General features: G+C 46.6%; 1 protein-coding gene across 9 annotated transcripts in view; it reads left to right on the top strand.

Moving 5' to 3' along the window:
- Positions 1-16657, top strand: part of LOC114843946 (receptor-type tyrosine-protein phosphatase mu-like) — a 101918-nt gene that overhangs the window by 16689 nt on the left and 68572 nt on the right. For all 9 annotated transcript variants that reach the window (XM_055503686.1, XM_055503685.1, XM_029130845.3 and 6 more), the window contains exons 2-3: positions 6117-6239; positions 15011-15285. In XM_055503686.1, coding sequence (XP_055359661.1) covers positions 6117-6239; positions 15011-15285 — 398 coding nt within the window. The remainder of the gene's footprint in view (positions 1-6116; positions 6240-15010; positions 15286-16657) is intronic.

Genomic DNA, 16657 nt, shown 5'->3' with positions numbered 1-16657 from the left:
TCAGCGATTTCCTAATTCTTTGACATTCAACCTTGAATTATTCTCTCCTCCACACATAAAAACAAGCATTTGTTCCAGCTCTGGAAAACTAACAAAGCATGTTAATGTTCTTGTTTACTCCATGATCAAACATAATCATTCTCTGCTCTGGAGGAAATCCCCCTTTGGGCTAATTTCTGGTATTGTTACTTGCATGTTTGACAAATTAGACTCCGGGAAACTCTGAGAATAAGGAGGGGAGCTGCTAATACTGACATTAGCATTTCATTCCCCCTGTTTCTTGCACTGTTCAGGCAGAATTCAAAGGTTTGTTGACTTAGCAGCTTTTGGGAGGATTGCAGGGTTTCACTATGATGGGTCACTGTGGGATGTGGATGTTTTTCTGTATTGAAGTGAGCCTGAGCTCACAGGCCGAGCTCCTGGTCTTTCTTCTCTTCAGGTGTGGATCTGTTTCCCGCTGGAAATCTGTGGATTTACTCCCGTCTCATACCGCACTTCATTGATTGAATCTCAGTCCATCAAATGTAAAGCCAACCTGGAGGAAGTAGTAATATCCAGTCCAACAATACTGAGCTGAAACCACGTCGTGAATTAATTCAGAGGGTTAATTCACTTCCCGACTTGATTCCGCAGCACAGTTTTCATTTAATCAGAACCAGTGGGACACTTCTTTGGTTTTCATTGAGGATCTCTGACAAGTAAACGCAGCCTCAAAATGTGCGTGGCGCTCAGTGCCGTATGAACTTAGCAACTAATAAACAGTGTTTTTAATAGAGCGCCTTTCATGCTCAGCCGCCGCTTCGGTTCTGGCGGCGCGTTGAACGCCAGAGACCGCCGAGCCGCACGAGCTCGCCTTCCTCCAGCCGCTCGGCATCAACAGGCGTGAAGTCGAAAAGGAAACGGCCGCGTCGCGCGTCTCTGCAGGTGGAATGGAGCCCTCAGCGCGGATAAAGACGCGACTGCCGCTAACAAGAGGAGAGGCCGTCGCTAGGCAGCCTCGCTGCTGTCGGTGCAGGGTCGGGATGCGCGGAGGCCAAACCCAAACAAACACGGAGCCCAGCGGGTTGCGCTCAGTCTGCTGCCATTGATGTGGGAGCTTTTTAGTGTAAACGAGCCTCTGAACTACATGATGCACCTGAACCCTAATGAAAAGTGGCGATTCCGCGTGGACAAATTAGCCCAATATTTATCACGAGGTGTTTCTGCGCAGGCAGCGCTGAAGTTCTCGTTTTTATCTCCCAGAAACCGCCACAATAAGGATCTTCCCTGTCTATGAATTCCACATTCATCTTAATTGGTGCCTGGCAGGTTGTACAGAATGGAGATGGATTTGAAGTCATTTACTGGGAGTTCTTGACAGGCGCAGTGGAAGAGAACGTCAGACCCCGCGCTGGTGTACATAGCTGGAAAATCATCTGTCAGAATTTAGCATATCTAAGGAGAAGGCTGCCTGTCATCCTCAATGTACGTCTAACTGTGCACAAGGGCGATTTGATCGGGATCCATGTTATACTCCTGATGCAAAGTACGTTCATCAAGTTGATACTTGGTTGACAGGACAAAAAAAGACCCTGGGAAGGCAAACATTGTTTTATAATGAGACGGTTCTGAACTAAACATAGTGCCACAGGGGGTTTAAAATAACGAGTTGGCTCGTCGTACCTTAAATCCGAAAAAAAACAATAATCGCACGCGCCCGACATTCAGGTTTGTCTTTAAAAATACGACGTTCAACGTGTTGTTTCACTGGATTTGCTTCGTCAAAGTTGTTTCGGAAAATGCTGCTGACAAGTGCATGGCTCAGCCAGGCACATTATCAGTGGAGATCTGCTCTCCAACTTCTTTATTTCCCCTCTAATCAATGGGGGCAACAGCAAGATGTGATTGATAATGATATTGGGATTGATTGTCGGAATCCCTTCCCACAGTTCAAAGTCCCCACACAGATAGTATGTGTACATGCAATTCAGTTCACAGATAGGACTTGGCAGGAGCTGCCAATAGATAAGTGAAATAGGGCCAGAGTGAAAAGGCCTATCAGTCCCTAAGGGGCTTAGCTGCAGGATTTTGAAGCTCTAAACTGGCCACGGTGGAGAGAGATAGTCGACATTGGTTTTAAATTACCCGAGATTGCCTTGTGGTTTCAGTCTGCGGGGACGCCGGCAGACAAGATGTTTGTTAAAACAAGTGCAGACATTGAGGCAGATTGCAGCGAAGAGCAGACCTGCGATTTCCTCGCCAGACAGAACAGGTTGGAAGGCTGGTAATTGCAGAATTGGCAGCGGGGCTAAGGAGGTCTTGCAGCAATGATATCTGCCACTGGGACTGAGGCAGTGGTGATGCTGGAAGGCGGCTCGCTTTCTGCTAGACGATTGTCTGTCAGATGCCATGAAAGCTCCAGTTCCCACTTGCTCATTGCTGGGTGGAATATGACCGATAATTAAAGGAGCGATAACTCTTCTTTAGTTTTATATGCATTAAATAAATAACTCAATATTTCTAGACATTCGCTGCCTCTGATTCCATCGTTTATGCTAAGCTAAGCTATGCTAATGAGGCTGCTGTCTATCGACTCAACATTTTCCAATCTATTCATTTTTAAAATGCTGAAGCCATTCAGAAAGTGAAGGACCAGACACTTTCTGCCAGCGTTGTTGTGTTGGAAGCTGAGGAATGCGCGGTTCCAGTGTTAGAAATTAGGAAAAACACTCATCTGAGGCAAAAAAAGCTTTGAAAATGTCACCTTGCAAACAGAAAACAACGAAAGCAAAGTCACTTCCGAACTCGCCAAGGTGCTGCATTTTAAACTCGTACAAAAACCCACCACCGCATGCTTGTTCCACACCCCTCCTCCCCCTTGGACGGCCGGCTCCGTCATTCAGTCCTCGGAGCACAGCACTCATCTACAGCGGCAGACTTCCACACACGCAGCTTTTAATACTGAAAGTTTACTTTTGTTACAGGTGCAATAACAAAAGGCCTTTTAAGTCTGACTTGAAAATCTTTAGGAGAAATTGGCTCCAGCATTGAGGGGTTGAGATATTGATTCTGGCCTCTGGCTCAGTCCAGGAAAAGATGGATAGATTTCTTTGAAATGCACTCTGCGTGAGAATATAAAGACCATTGTGTGTTCTTACTCGGAATAAATTGTTTCATGACATATCCAGGGCCACCTTTTTAGCTTCAAGCTGCCTGCTTCTCTTGAAAGGGGAATGTTGACAGGGTGGAGCACATTCATCTGTACTCCCGGTCTACCCACACCTCATACTAGCTTTTATTGAAAGTTAAATCTCCTTCAGAGAGTTGGCAGCCCCTCGTTGGGATATCTATTCCAGCAGCTGTCGGGACTGATTATATGGGGCTGGTGCCACACACTGGCAGCGATATAAACCTCCCACCGAGAGCGGGACTGTTATGATGCTATTGATTGATGTGTTCATCTGCATGCATGTGTGCAATCCCTGCACTCAGCAGCAGCTATTTGTAATGATGGCACGCAACATGTGAGAGGTTGATACGTATAGTTTTTGACTGGGAGCATGTAAATCCTGCAGAACGAGACGCCAGAACGTTGCCTGCAGGAGAGGTCACGTCTACGGCTGAACCATACCGAGCTGCAGCCATTATTGGGGAATTAGCCGATAGCTTTGTTTAACTATCAAACGGAGGCTAATTGATTCATTGCTTGTTCACACCCGTTAGCGTTAATGGTCGCTAAAGCAGTGAATGTGGGTGGTGTCTCAATACTGTGGATGGACTTGTCCCACCTGCAGGTCCAGCTTCCTAATAAATAATCAATCAGAACCAAGAGACTATGCAAAGAAATTTGCTTTAGTAACAACATACATTCTTATTCAGTATCTAAATGTAATTAACTGAAAGTCTCTTAATTGTCACTGTGTGGTGATGTCTATCAATTTGGTCAGTGTCTATAGTCAGTGAGGACTAGTGCAGCACCATCTTCGTGATATGAGCTGTGCTATTTCTTGTTAATCTGCTCCTTGTTCCATCTGAAAATATATATATGAAATTGAAAGTGAAGTGTTTTTGCTCCTTAATGTCTTTTGTATTCAAATCAAGCGAGCAACAAGAGAATCGTTAATAGAGCCGAGCTGTTAATGACGCCTTTGAAGGGGATGAAGTTTCAAACCGAGGCCTCACCCCTTTCATTTTCCTGATTTATTATTAAATACTGAGATGACATTTAAAAAAATTAACTGTTTTAAAATTAAGCAGGAAATGGTCTCTGCTTTATGCATAATCTTTTTGATGGCGCCTTCCCTCTTCAAAGTTCCAAACGTCCTCCTTCCCCTCGCGCCGCCCGCTGACTCTGAACGCATGGCGCCGCTCGCCAGTGCCATCGATTTGAATATCAAACACCAATAGAAGCCACCTCTCTGGCTTTGTTTGAGCGGCGCCGCTCTGCGGGAGGGAGGTGGGCGGCGCAGGGGGCGAGCATCTTGGAACTATCGAGTCAAAATATTGATGGAACGGAGCCAGTCCCTGCGACTCTGCAGCCAGACGCTCATGTTCGCGTTCTCCAAGTTGCGTTTTGGCATCGCGGGCAGATTTGTTTATCTAGAGAGGACGGCGACTGAGCATGAAGTGGCTTCGCTCCGTCGCTGCAGGGAGGTGGACGACCACTGCTTTCCGACTGGTGGCCACTAAACCGCTCCCACCGAGATTTATTTAAGGACGACTTGGATCGTGATTCATGGGGGGATTTTGCACAGAATGGCTCAGAAAGGTTGCCGGCCATATGTGTCTGCTGTGAGGTGGCTTAGCACAATGGAAACATATGAGGAATGAAGTCTGAGTAAACAGTTGAGGCCACGTGGTCTGACAGGACGGGACAATATTCATTACAATATTAAGACTGAATAGAGGTGAAATAAAACTCCTTTAATTGTGGATAATAGAAATCTGTCTACTCTAGTTACAGTTGCACGGTTCACTATTCATCCAACTAGTTGCTCTGGTGATGTGTTTCCCATGGCAGCCGATGGATTCCTCAACCTTTTTACCTGTAACCCCCCCCAAAATGCAGACAAAGCAGCAAATGCATCATTAGCAGTTGCCCTATGGAGCCGGATATTAATTATCCTGTGTTCTCCTCATTCGGCTACTCATTTGCACGTGTACTGTAAATGTCACCGCAGAGATAAATGGGAAAACAAAACCCTCAGCTAGTAGCCTTTATGCAGCAGAATGTCAGAGGGAGCTTGTAAGAGATGAGCTATCGGCTTTGGCCTGACACAGATTCTGGCTCGGGGGACAGTCCCGCCGGCAATAAAACCTCGCACGTCATCTGTGTTTAGAAACTTATTAGCAACGCGAACGTGCAGGCAAACATTTTCACATTTGCAAATTGGACCGGAACGACGATGCGCCGACGTCGGCTCCCGACAACGAAGCCTCACAGTGATCATGAATGTGAGGCAGTATCATGTTTGGAGAACGACCTTCGCCGGTGGAGAAGCCTTTACATCTCATTTTTTACTCCTTTCCAACCACATATTGTTCTGACATGCCTTTCTCATAGATTTATGAGTGGATTGAAAAGCACTTTGGGGGGGAGAAAAAAAGCTCAACTCTCACATTCTGTGTGGCCTTTAAGGTGCGAGGAATAAAGGGGGTATTTGTATTAATCGATCACACGCCAAGCCTGCTTGAAGCCTGGCCCTAATAGCTGCTTGCTGTCATTTTGCAAGCAGCTTGTAAAAAGGATTAGAGCGGCTCTGTGCAGTAAGGGTGCATGAACAGCAAAGTTCTGTGGCCGGCAAGGAAAATAAATCAATTTATCCCTGATGGCGGTGCAGTTTGGGAACATAATGCTTAACGATGATGGAGTTTGGACACTTCATACTTGTCATTGTGAAATTGGACTGCCGTGCTGCTAATGATGGTAATGTATGTTGTGCCTCGCCTGCTACAGTAATCCTTCACTCTGTCTCACTTAAATGCATCTCATTGTCTGGTGTTTCGCATTATGAATACCACCGGGGGAAGAAAAAGAGAATTTCATTTATATATTCATTCATTTGAGGAGCCAGTTAATGGAAAAAGTGTAACCATATAAATTTCCCTTAATTTTCTTTTTTTTTTTTTTGTCACAGGCGATTGTGACTTTGAGAAGCCGCTGGCGGCGTGCGGATACAGTCAAGGCAGAGACGATGACCTTGACTGGGAGCAGGCCAATACCAGAGAGAAAGTGTCATCAGATCCGTGGATGCCCTCAGGTAAGGACGCTTCCGTCTCTATCATCCTTCCACGAGTCTGCGGGCCCGGCGCTCCTTTCTGCTGGAGGAGCTTCATTATATCCAGCAAAAAAAAAACAAACTCTTTTACACTAAGGAGTATGATTCTCTTAATAGGATGAAGCATCTCGCACTTTATCAGCTATTGAAAAACACTACTTGTGCAGTTTAAACGTTTGACTTGAGACGTGAGCTAATTAACGTAAGGTCAAACGAATATTTCTTCTCAAAGGACACATTTAGGGGGAAAAGATTAGAATCAAGTGCAGTACATGGGAGATGAGCTGCCCATGACATCCTTCACGAGTTAAGTGTTATCCTTGAAAAATATAATATAATAAGGTAAATATTCTTTGGCTCCAGTGGCTGATGCACAGCAGTATTCAGAGCACGCAGTCGCATGTGTAGCTTTTTATTTTTATTGCACTGAATGAAATTTTTTTGTTGATGATTTAGATGCTTTCCTGATTTGTCTGTAAGTCTGACTATGATTGACATGGGCTGTAAAACTGCGAAGCACCTGGTTGCCACAGATGAATAAGTACTGATTCCAGCCTGTGTGTTCACGCGCTCCTGTTTAACGCTGCAGCAGTAAATCTTCCAGAGGTGAAGCTCCACGGGATCTTTGGGGACGGTCGCGCGAGCCCAGACAAAAGCGACATGTGATATGAAAATGCTCAGATCGCTTTTAATTAAAGAAGTCTCTCCATCAGCCACATATTGAAATTCATTAAATGCCTTCCCTGCATTCTGTGTCTGCCGCACACAATTTGTCTCTTTAATGTTCCATTGATCGCCTCTCATTTGATTTGAAACGCAGAGATACCACCACTGAGCAGGAGGCACCTCAGGACCAGCGACTAATAGAATGAATTCCTTTCGTGTTGTAACACAGGTGGCGTTGCATCTAATGGATATTGTTTTCCTCTCCTATCTGACGCACAATCTCACAAAGGCAGATAGATTGCGCTGCCCCCCTCCCTCCCCCCAGTGACAGGGGGAGAATTAATTAGCAGGCCCTCACTAATTTTAAGCATCCAGTGACCAGACCTGTTTGTGTTTACAGGCTCATGTGTTGAGGAGTGACTTTCTATGTGCGGGTGAAGCGTCTACGTGTTTCCAACGCAATTTATTAATGCTGAGACAAATAGCGGCTGAGCAAAGGTTACAGTGAAATCCGGAAAAGCCTGACCTACAAATTAACACCTTGCGCGCGGCCTAAATTTAGCACGGCCGATTAAAATCCCATGTCTGGTGGAGAGGTGTCCCTGATTGTGCGTCCTCGCCCGAGTGCACTTCAGATAAGCTTGTTTCGCCCCGCGCATCATGAATTGTGCGTAATTAACACGTTGCACTCGACCTGCTGCACAAAATCATAATCTCTCCTCTTTGACCCCGCTGAAAGGGATGTGAGACGCAGCGCGCTCCATGGCGGAAATTGTTTTAGGGCCAGCGGAGAGGAGCCTGATGGGTAGAAATGCATTTAGGCGAAAGGCACTGGTGTAAAAGCTATCGCACCTCTGATTGGTGTCTCACTCTCAACCTGTACTTATGAATCTTCACAAAGCGACCTCATCATACTCACAGAACAGACTGTTATCCTACCTGGTCTTCTGGGAGGAAAATGGAATAGAAACTCGTCCCCGAGCAGAAAGCGAAACTAGCTCATGCAACTCTGGAATTGGATGTACACAAGCATTTATTATTTTAAGCATTCTGCTCTTCAGGGTAACTGTATGTGGGGGGGCTGGGGTCAGGGTTGGGCTTCTGGTCGTGTTGTAGAGGGACCTAAACAGAGCTGTGCATAAACAAGTGCCCAAAAACCTCAATGAACTGAAGCCAGGCACATTAGCACAGTGAGAAGCTGTGGTGTTGTTTATGTGAGGCTGAACTTGAATCAGATGAGTAACTGTGATGTGATATTAAATATATATATCCTCCAACATTAAAAGCCCAAAGTAGACGCCTTTATAATGATATAGCGCCACGGTCATTATGCAATGATTTAATTTCCTTAGAAGTTAAGAGTATTCCTGACACACCTGAACGCTGCGTGTTGTCCGTTAGCCGCGCTCCAAAACGCGTCGAAGACTCGTGAAATCAATAGCGGACGCGCCGAATTAAGACGCCGCATCGGTGGGATGAGTGCGGAGAATGCACTCATTAGGGACCGCGAGCGGAGTTTGATGTGGGCCTGCCGAGGACGCGCCTTCATCCTCAAAGACCCGACTGGCCCGGTTCCATCCAGGCGTGTAAATACGAGGACCGAAATGGAAGGAGGCAAAATGGGACGCAAGAAAAACAAGGCTCTGGTCGCACGGCGGTGACGCGCGGGGCCTGGAGCTCCTGCTTGTTTACCATGATCTGGGTGCTCCCTGCCTAATTGCTACGTCTGGACGGAGTGTAGCCTTGTTTATCCCTGTGTGCAGCTCTGATTGCATGCTTCGCTTCCTTTAGGGTGGCTCGGCCCACTTCTGGGCTCCCCGCGTGTCTGCTCGGGTGCTCCCCAGTGAGTTCCCTCTCCCCGAGCTGCCGCCGTCGCTCCTGTTATTATCAGAAAGCCTCATCTGTCTCGGACGACGATAATAAAACCATCTCGGCGCAAACGACGCGCTTTCAGCCCTGGTGAGCGGCCCTGGACTCGTTTCCGCGGGAACGGAGCGCCGGCTTTGATGCGTGTTATTTGATGAGAAATAAAAAGACGTTTATACCGCGTCTTAAAAGTGATGGATCCCTTCCCGGGCCGCTCTCTGTCATCCCGGCCTCTCCAGCACCGTGTGGTGTCCAGATGCCGGCTCCAGGGAGCCCCGGACGGCCTCCTCTCCTCTCTGGTGGTGATGGGTGGTGCCAGCGGTGGGCGAGTCTCCCATGAGACTCATTCTGGGGAATAATAGCAAGAGGAGGAGGAGGAGGAAGTCAGCCCTCTAAGATTAATTAGGATTTTATATTATGCTCGGTACAATGGAATATGCAGCTCAGCCTAAATGACTTATTGTTTTATTCCTAGTGTCTGCTCTAAATATGTTGAGAGAAATTGATTGTTTTTGTCCCACTGTTGCAAGTGGGTTTTGTTTTGTGCCCGTGGTTGGTACAGTAGTGTCACCTAGACAATAGTGAAGAACTGGCAGAATGAAGGTTTTCATTGGGTAATTGTGATCTTCCTTCATAATGCGTTCATGCAAATTCAGCTCACTCTTGAGCGCAGGCGGGTTCGTGCCTTCCTCCGCTGCTGCATATGGATTACCCAGATCGCTTTAAAGGACAAACTGTTCACCTTTCCTACCGTGGTGAGAAGCTAATGAATTGACAAAGCCCCTCAAAGCCCTACCTGGACAACCGGTGTTGTGGAGACGCGAGACGGGGGTCCGGCCGCTCGAACGCGGAGCGACGTGAAGGACGGGAGAAATTTAATCAGAATTTAAATCACATCAGCAAAAGATGGGATTTGCCGATGAGGGAGTGGCAGCGTGTTGTGAAAATAAGCTAATTGCTTTTGAGCCATTCACAACTTTGTGTGAAACCAGACCTTGAAAAATGTTGGCGGGGAGCTGAGGTTAAGGAGAAACTCCATTATATGATTAGGGGACGAGACATAACAGCAAAATGATGACGTCTGATCGATTCGTGTATCTATTCTCGGCCTCGACGGACCCTCAGTGTTGGATGTTTGTGGGGGGTGAGCATGACGGCGGCCATCGCACTTCGGCACACAGGACTTTTTAACATCAGTGCTTCTGTTTTAGCCTAATGATGCAGCTAGGTGACTCACACGGGCAATATTGGTTGTGTAATGGGTTTGCATCAGGCAAACGAGCCATTATATGATCCATTTACTGCAGTGGAGCCCCAGTCGTGTGCGCTGCATATTAAGAAGACATATTAAGCCATTAAAAATGGCCGTTGATTGACGTGCTGCAACAATGGATGCTGCCAGGGAACATAATAAGGGTCAGTTGTTCCACCTGACTGCAGCGACGGGGCTGGAATGTGTTGTGCGTGATGGATGGTTTCGGGTGAATCTGTTTGACACCGTCAAAGGAACCTGCCAGGCCCCTTCATATGGAGAGCCCGGAACGTATTCAGTGTTATTTTATCAGTCGCCTTTCGTGTTTCAAAGGACACGGGGAAAGTTCTGGGAAATTGAGCGGAGGCCACGAATGTTCGCATTAACAGCCGAACCCTCACAGCGAGAGCGTTTTTGATTGGTGGCAGACAGTGAGAATAGCCCCGTCTTCATTGACATTTTCGAGACGGCCACCGAGCTTTTCCGCGGCGGTGACCTCTGTGAATTTTATTAGCAAACGAGACCTGGAGGCTTTGGGTTTAAAGAGTGCCCCTTCATTCTGATTTCCACCACATAATGATTTTCCCAGAGTTCAGGACCTGAATGGAGGAGAGATAATGAGCGCTAGTCATTATTGCAAATTATATCTTCTGCTCAGACCATCACTCAACTCATAATTAATCTAAATACCTTCAGCCTATGGAGTGTGGTGATTAGGATTAGACAGGACCCTATTTGTGTGAACTACATTATCAGATTGTGTATTGAAGAGGACTTTTCAACAGGAGGAGCAGAAGGACACGTTTCCTGGGTTCAAGTCCTGCATGGCTGTATTTTATTTTGTAATTCTGGTGGTCAAGAATCGTTGCATTAAAATGTGATCTACTGCTTTTAGTGATGCCTTTAGGCTGATTCACTGGCTAAGGTCCCTGTTCTCCTCCAAACCCCGAATCAAATCCAGCCTCTACAGTGATTGTGAGAAACGACTGGACATCAGGGAGTGACGAGTTTAGGATGCGCTCGCGTCACACGGTTGTAATCCTGAGAAGCTGCCGTTTCCAAATGGAGTTTGATTGTTTTCATAAAGGCTGAGATTCACACCGTGTATGACTTGGTGAGGCTTTCAGGGGATTACGGCGGGCGCTTTGACTGTTTTCTCTGGATAATGTTGTAAAGTGGTTTGGTTCAGATGAGCAGATTGAAATACCAGAGTTCTGCTGGTGTTGGTGCTACAGTCGAAAAACCTTTGCGTTAAAGCAGCTCAGAAGTGTTTATTATTGGATTCCTGTGCATAGTTGTACTCCTGTGTTTCGTGAGGTCTTGAACCTTGCATTGTAAAGCGCCAGGAGGTGACTCGCAGCTCTGAGCTCTAAGTGAATTGAATTGTTAGACGCTGGTTTTGTATCGTGTCTTAGCTGAGGGAACTGAGCATCTCCCAGCTGCTGTGACTGAGCCGAAGGATTAACCTGTGTGTGTTATTACTTTTGACACAAACATTTCTATGTGTTTAGCATCTCCATAAAGTTTCTGGACATGGTGAACAATTTTTAAAAGCAGCAAAAGAATCAAAATTAAATTTTTTTTCCCACCAATCTTCCTTGTCAAAACTTGATGCCTGTTTTACCCACAATGCAACTCGACAGCTGACAGCGCTGTCACACATTTAGGTGTGCTATGCTGGTAGCAGCTGCTGTGGGGGGTGGGGAGGGGGTGCAGAGGTGTGGTCATCCAAGATGGACCCAAGCTCCAGAGCTGGAGGCTCAGACTCGGACGTGTTAAACGAGTCGTCCTCCCGACAAAACAAGACGCTTGGTAAACGGAGTGAGTGCGAGTGTTCGACCACTATGTGTCTGACATTCAATGTATAGTTAGTGCAGAAGCATCTATTCATGCGCGGTGTCCTTGATAAAAACGTCTAAAACGCTCCAGCATAATGAAATCCACACAGTAACGCGAATGTATGTAGCGTCTGCAGCAGGAACACTTCATCTTTTTGCTAATTAATTTTTCAAAACACTCTCCATGTTCCCCATGTTCAGCCATCATTGTAATGGAAGGTGAAGGTGGCCTACATTGGAATAATAATAAATCTGTTCCTCTGAATACCTCAGACAATAGCAGAGCCCTGGCCTTTACAAAGTTGCAGAGACAGGTCTCCAGTCGGCTGAGAGCTCTCTATTTTTAATTGGTCTTGAACATGCCATTGTTAAGGCACGGGAGATAGAGAGCGAGGAGGGGAGAGCGAGAAAACACCCCTGTGCATCACTAGCACATTAGCACAGCACTAACACAGTGTCATTATAATTTGCTCTTAGTCTCGCTGGCTAATTAGCTTGTCATGGTGCAGCAGGTCCTGCGGAGTGTGTGGTCATTAGGCACGAGGAGCGTGGAGGCTGAATGACAATCAGCGCTGTCCTGTCATTTTCCTCACTTGTTTTGAGACGGCGACAATAGCAGCGCGCGGAGGCAGAATGTTGTCACTCGCGTGCGTTGTGTTATGTTTCTGCTGGTCAGTAATGAGGAAAGACCCCCCCCCCCCCCCCGTGATCGAGTTCACTGACGCAGATCGGGAAGATTTGTAGGTCTGTATTTGGTGACGGCCATTTCACAGGCAACAGAAATATTCATCAAGTCATTTTATTTAAACACTAAAAGCTTCACTAAACAAGAAGCGACTTACGAAATGCACCTCTTATTATTTAAGATGTTATTAATGGCTGTAAATACAAATGCAGCGTGAAGGATTTTCATTTCTAATTACCGGCAGCGGAGCTCCAATTTCACCACGGGTCTGTTTGAAATGAGCAGCAAACCCTTTGTTTTCAGCGCGGAGCCGCGCAGGTGCCAACAACCGCAACACAAGCTACAACTGAACAATTCATCAAGTGATTATTTGTGCTGGTTCGCATTACGCCGAGGGCGGCTGACGTCCCAGAGGGAAGCAGCAGAGATGTTCTGGACACCTGAGCAGATGGCTGAATTTGATTAAAGAGACCTCGGAGCCCTCGTTGAGCAGCACCTGACTGAAGGTGGACAAACACGTGTCTCAAAGTCAGCTCAACTCCTGCCCTTCCACGCGTACGCGCTCAACTTCCTGTAGCCTCCGAGGTAATTAGCCTCCACAATTGAATCAGAGACGAACTGAAGGTGAATAATACATTAAAGAGCTGCGAGTGTGTTTTTGAATCCGAACAGAGGGGTCGTTCTGTGCAGCAGCGTCGATACTGTAACACAGGAACACAACAGTTATAAATAGTTGATCACAAGTTGAAAATATGTTTTTATGCCGTAAACAAAGGGAGATAATATTCATTTAACTCATCTTTGACTCGTCATGGTGATATATCAGTTGTCGTCATGTGATCTAGGTGTTCGATGCCCAGTTGTCATGGGAACCAGTATGTAGTTCTACACTTGGGTCATGTGATGACAACGGAGCTATCTCCATGACAACTGAGCAAGTCTCCTCACTGATGAAGACCCCGGCTCCGTCCAAAGCTCCCTCATTCACGCTTTTACATCCCATTTAGACCATAAAGTTGTCTCCAGTATAGAATGTGTTGAACTGCATGGTGATGGAGCTGGAGGTCAGGCTGCACACTCCAGGCTCTGCCAGCCTCTTTCATGTTATTGCATGTAAACACTTAGTGTCATTGATTTACAGAACAAGCAGGGAACTAGAAAACGTGTTTCAAGTCACTTCCTGTTTACTCTACAAATCACTAAGCTTTTATTACGTAAAAGTTCTTTTGCCCCAGTTGGTTTGTGTTTTGGACTGAACTCCGTGGACTGATTTATCAGCCTGTGACTGAGGCCGTCAGTGTAACGTGGTTTCATGCTGCCCGTCCTCAGAGACGACGCTGCTGTGATCCCAACGCGTCGAGGCTCCTGAAACAACAACTTGCTAACACCTGACGCACAACGAGGAGGCTGACTGTGTGTCATCCCCACTCACCGCTCCCCCTCCTCCCGTTGCATTGTTTAAACATGACAGAACCCCCCGCTCGTTATCTGGAGCTGAAGACAGATGGAGTTGGTGAGCGTTGCGAGCGCAGCACAACAAGACAAGTGGGCAAGCGCGAGTCACTGATGGAGCAAATAGGGTTTGGGGAGAGGCTGCTCGGCTGACGCTCAGCCTCGCTCAACGTTATGGACCCGTTTTGACATCATATCTGAGTGAATCGGCAGATGTTGAGTTCGATGGCGAGGATCCGCCGCCTCGCGCGCGGCAGAGCGCAGCTCACAGGTTGTTTGTCTCACCTCCAAGCGAAATGGGCTCCAATCACCAGCGCACTTAGCAAGAAATCCTTCCACATAAACCGAGTGTGTCTTGGCCGTGCCTCAAACACTGTTATGATTTGTGCCATCTCATTACCAAGCCAAGCTAAATAGGATGATGACAAATAGAATGTGTTCTGCATCTACTTGAAGGTTTGCCAGGATAATAATTCTCACTCGTGTTTTATTGGCAAGAGGGGAGAGAATTATATTAACCTTTAATATTGAACCAAGGCGATAAAATCTAAATGGGGCTTGCTTGGCAAATATAATATTTTAACTTATTGATTTTTCATCATTTTTCCTTCGCTTTGTCATTGAGGAGATGAGCACTCGTCTCAGACATGCAGCATTTTTGGGATTAGTCGTTCTCTGTCTTTGTATTTTGATAAATGGTATCGACTGGAGAGTTTCTATCGTTTCTATTTATTATTTCTATCAGTGCAGAAGATAAGAGCGTTCCTCATTACGGAGCTCGTGCTACAACCCTCAGCAAGGTCTCAGCACAAACCCTCAGTCTGAAAGATTAGCATCTAACAGAATCATGAACCTAAACCCAAAAGTATTGTTATTAAAGCCTCTGTTGCGATCAGGAAGTGTTAACCTATTAGAACCTATTAAAACCTATTAGAGCGTCGCACAAGGTCCATTTAGCAAATGCAGCGATCATAAACGATGACTGTGTTTTTAGGCTCGGCCTTTATGATGGTGAACACGTCGGGCCGCTTCGCGGGCCAGAAGGCCCTGCTGCTGACTCCGCAGCTGAAGGAGAACGACACCCACTGCGTGACCTTCCACTACTACATAGGAGGCAGGGACAACAGCCACCCGGGGCACCTCAACGTCTACATCAAAGAGAACAACAGCCCCATGGGGATGCCCGTCTGGAACGTGTCCGGCCCGGCCTCCCGCTCCTGGTCCCAGGCCGAGCTGGCCGTCAGCACCTACTGGCCCAACTTCTACCAGGTGAGGCTGCGCGGGAAACTGGGCCGCTCATTGTGAAAGTGGCTTTTTCTTTAAGCCAAAGTCATTAAAGCCTGTTCGTTGGGCGGAGCAAGCCAAATTTATTATTTGAGAAGGTCCAAACAATCGCACAAAGGCCCTTTTGAAAACACCTAAGGTTATTGATTTCTGGGGCTACTGTGGTATCCATGGTAATATGTTCTCCCTCTCTTCCATCTGAGCCAGTTCTCTTTTTCCAATTCTAAAAACTCATTTTCACTTACCAATGCACATGACTGCTGGCCGAGGAGAGGTGATTTCACAGTTGCCTGGCTATTAGTCTTCGTCGGGCTTGTTCCACGAGTCCACCAAATGTTAATTGATGCAGAGAGACCCCTTACCCTCCCAATGGGAGACGGCCCCTTGGTGAATTATTTCATTATGGCCTGGCGGCGCTGCTCCGTGGCGGAGCTGAGGGGAGTCCTTCTGCCTGCTCATCACAGCCACCCTGATAACTTGGTTAACAAGGGACACCGCTGAGCTCCTCGCTCCTGGATGCAACACAGGAGGTTTAATGAGAGGAACATGGGCCAAAGACGGAGACGAGAGGGTGGGAGGCAACAGTTGAGAGGGACAGAATGTGCTGCAGCTACAGTAGCATTAGCAGGCACGGCTCCTCGTTGACAGAATGATAACTCTTGGGAGACATAATGATTTAAAGTCAGTTTGGTTAAAGATGCTGCAGCATCCGTTCCATGTATTTTGCAACATGCAGACTATGGGGCTGAAACAGTAGCTAATCACAGACTAACAGCGCTAACTGTCCATGACTATTTAGAAATGAAATCATAAATTAGCATGTTCTTTTAAATAATAAGGAAAGGTAATGTTCTATTTGTGGTGCCTTCATGAATAGTGCACTGCTGTTGCATTCTGGGAAACTCCCAGCATCTGTTGCCTCCCAGTGGAACCTCTGTCTCCTATAGTAATTGTTCCAGAGACCAAATTGCGTCATGGGCCAATGCAATGGTGCTCATGATCCGAGCACCTCTCTGTCAAGAAAAGAGTCTGATGCTTGAAATTGTCACTAATTAACAACACTAATTATAGGGAGTCTTTAATTGCATAGTAACCTAGGAGATTGTCAAAGAGAAGCCACCTGATACTTGGAAATTATTTTTTAATTACAGGTAAAACTATGAGTGATTGTGAGTTTTTCGGCCTATGATAATTACTCTTGTGTCAGGTCATCCCTAAAACTTTTAATTCAGATTGTTGTGCCTCTACGAAACGGCAGAACACTGCAAAAAGCACGGTAATTTGATACTAAATGTATAAATCTCCCTCATTCACACAACGATAAACCAGTGTGAGATGAGAGCCCGCACGCTCTCGT

The sequence above is a fragment of the Betta splendens genome, chromosome 17 (genome assembly GCF_900634795.4).
Source record: "Betta splendens chromosome 17, fBetSpl5.4, whole genome shotgun sequence".
Taxonomy (NCBI): Eukaryota; Metazoa; Chordata; class Actinopteri; order Anabantiformes; family Osphronemidae; genus Betta; species Betta splendens.
The sequence above is the reverse complement of the archived record's forward strand: the minus strand, read 5'-3'. Positions and strand labels throughout refer to the sequence as shown.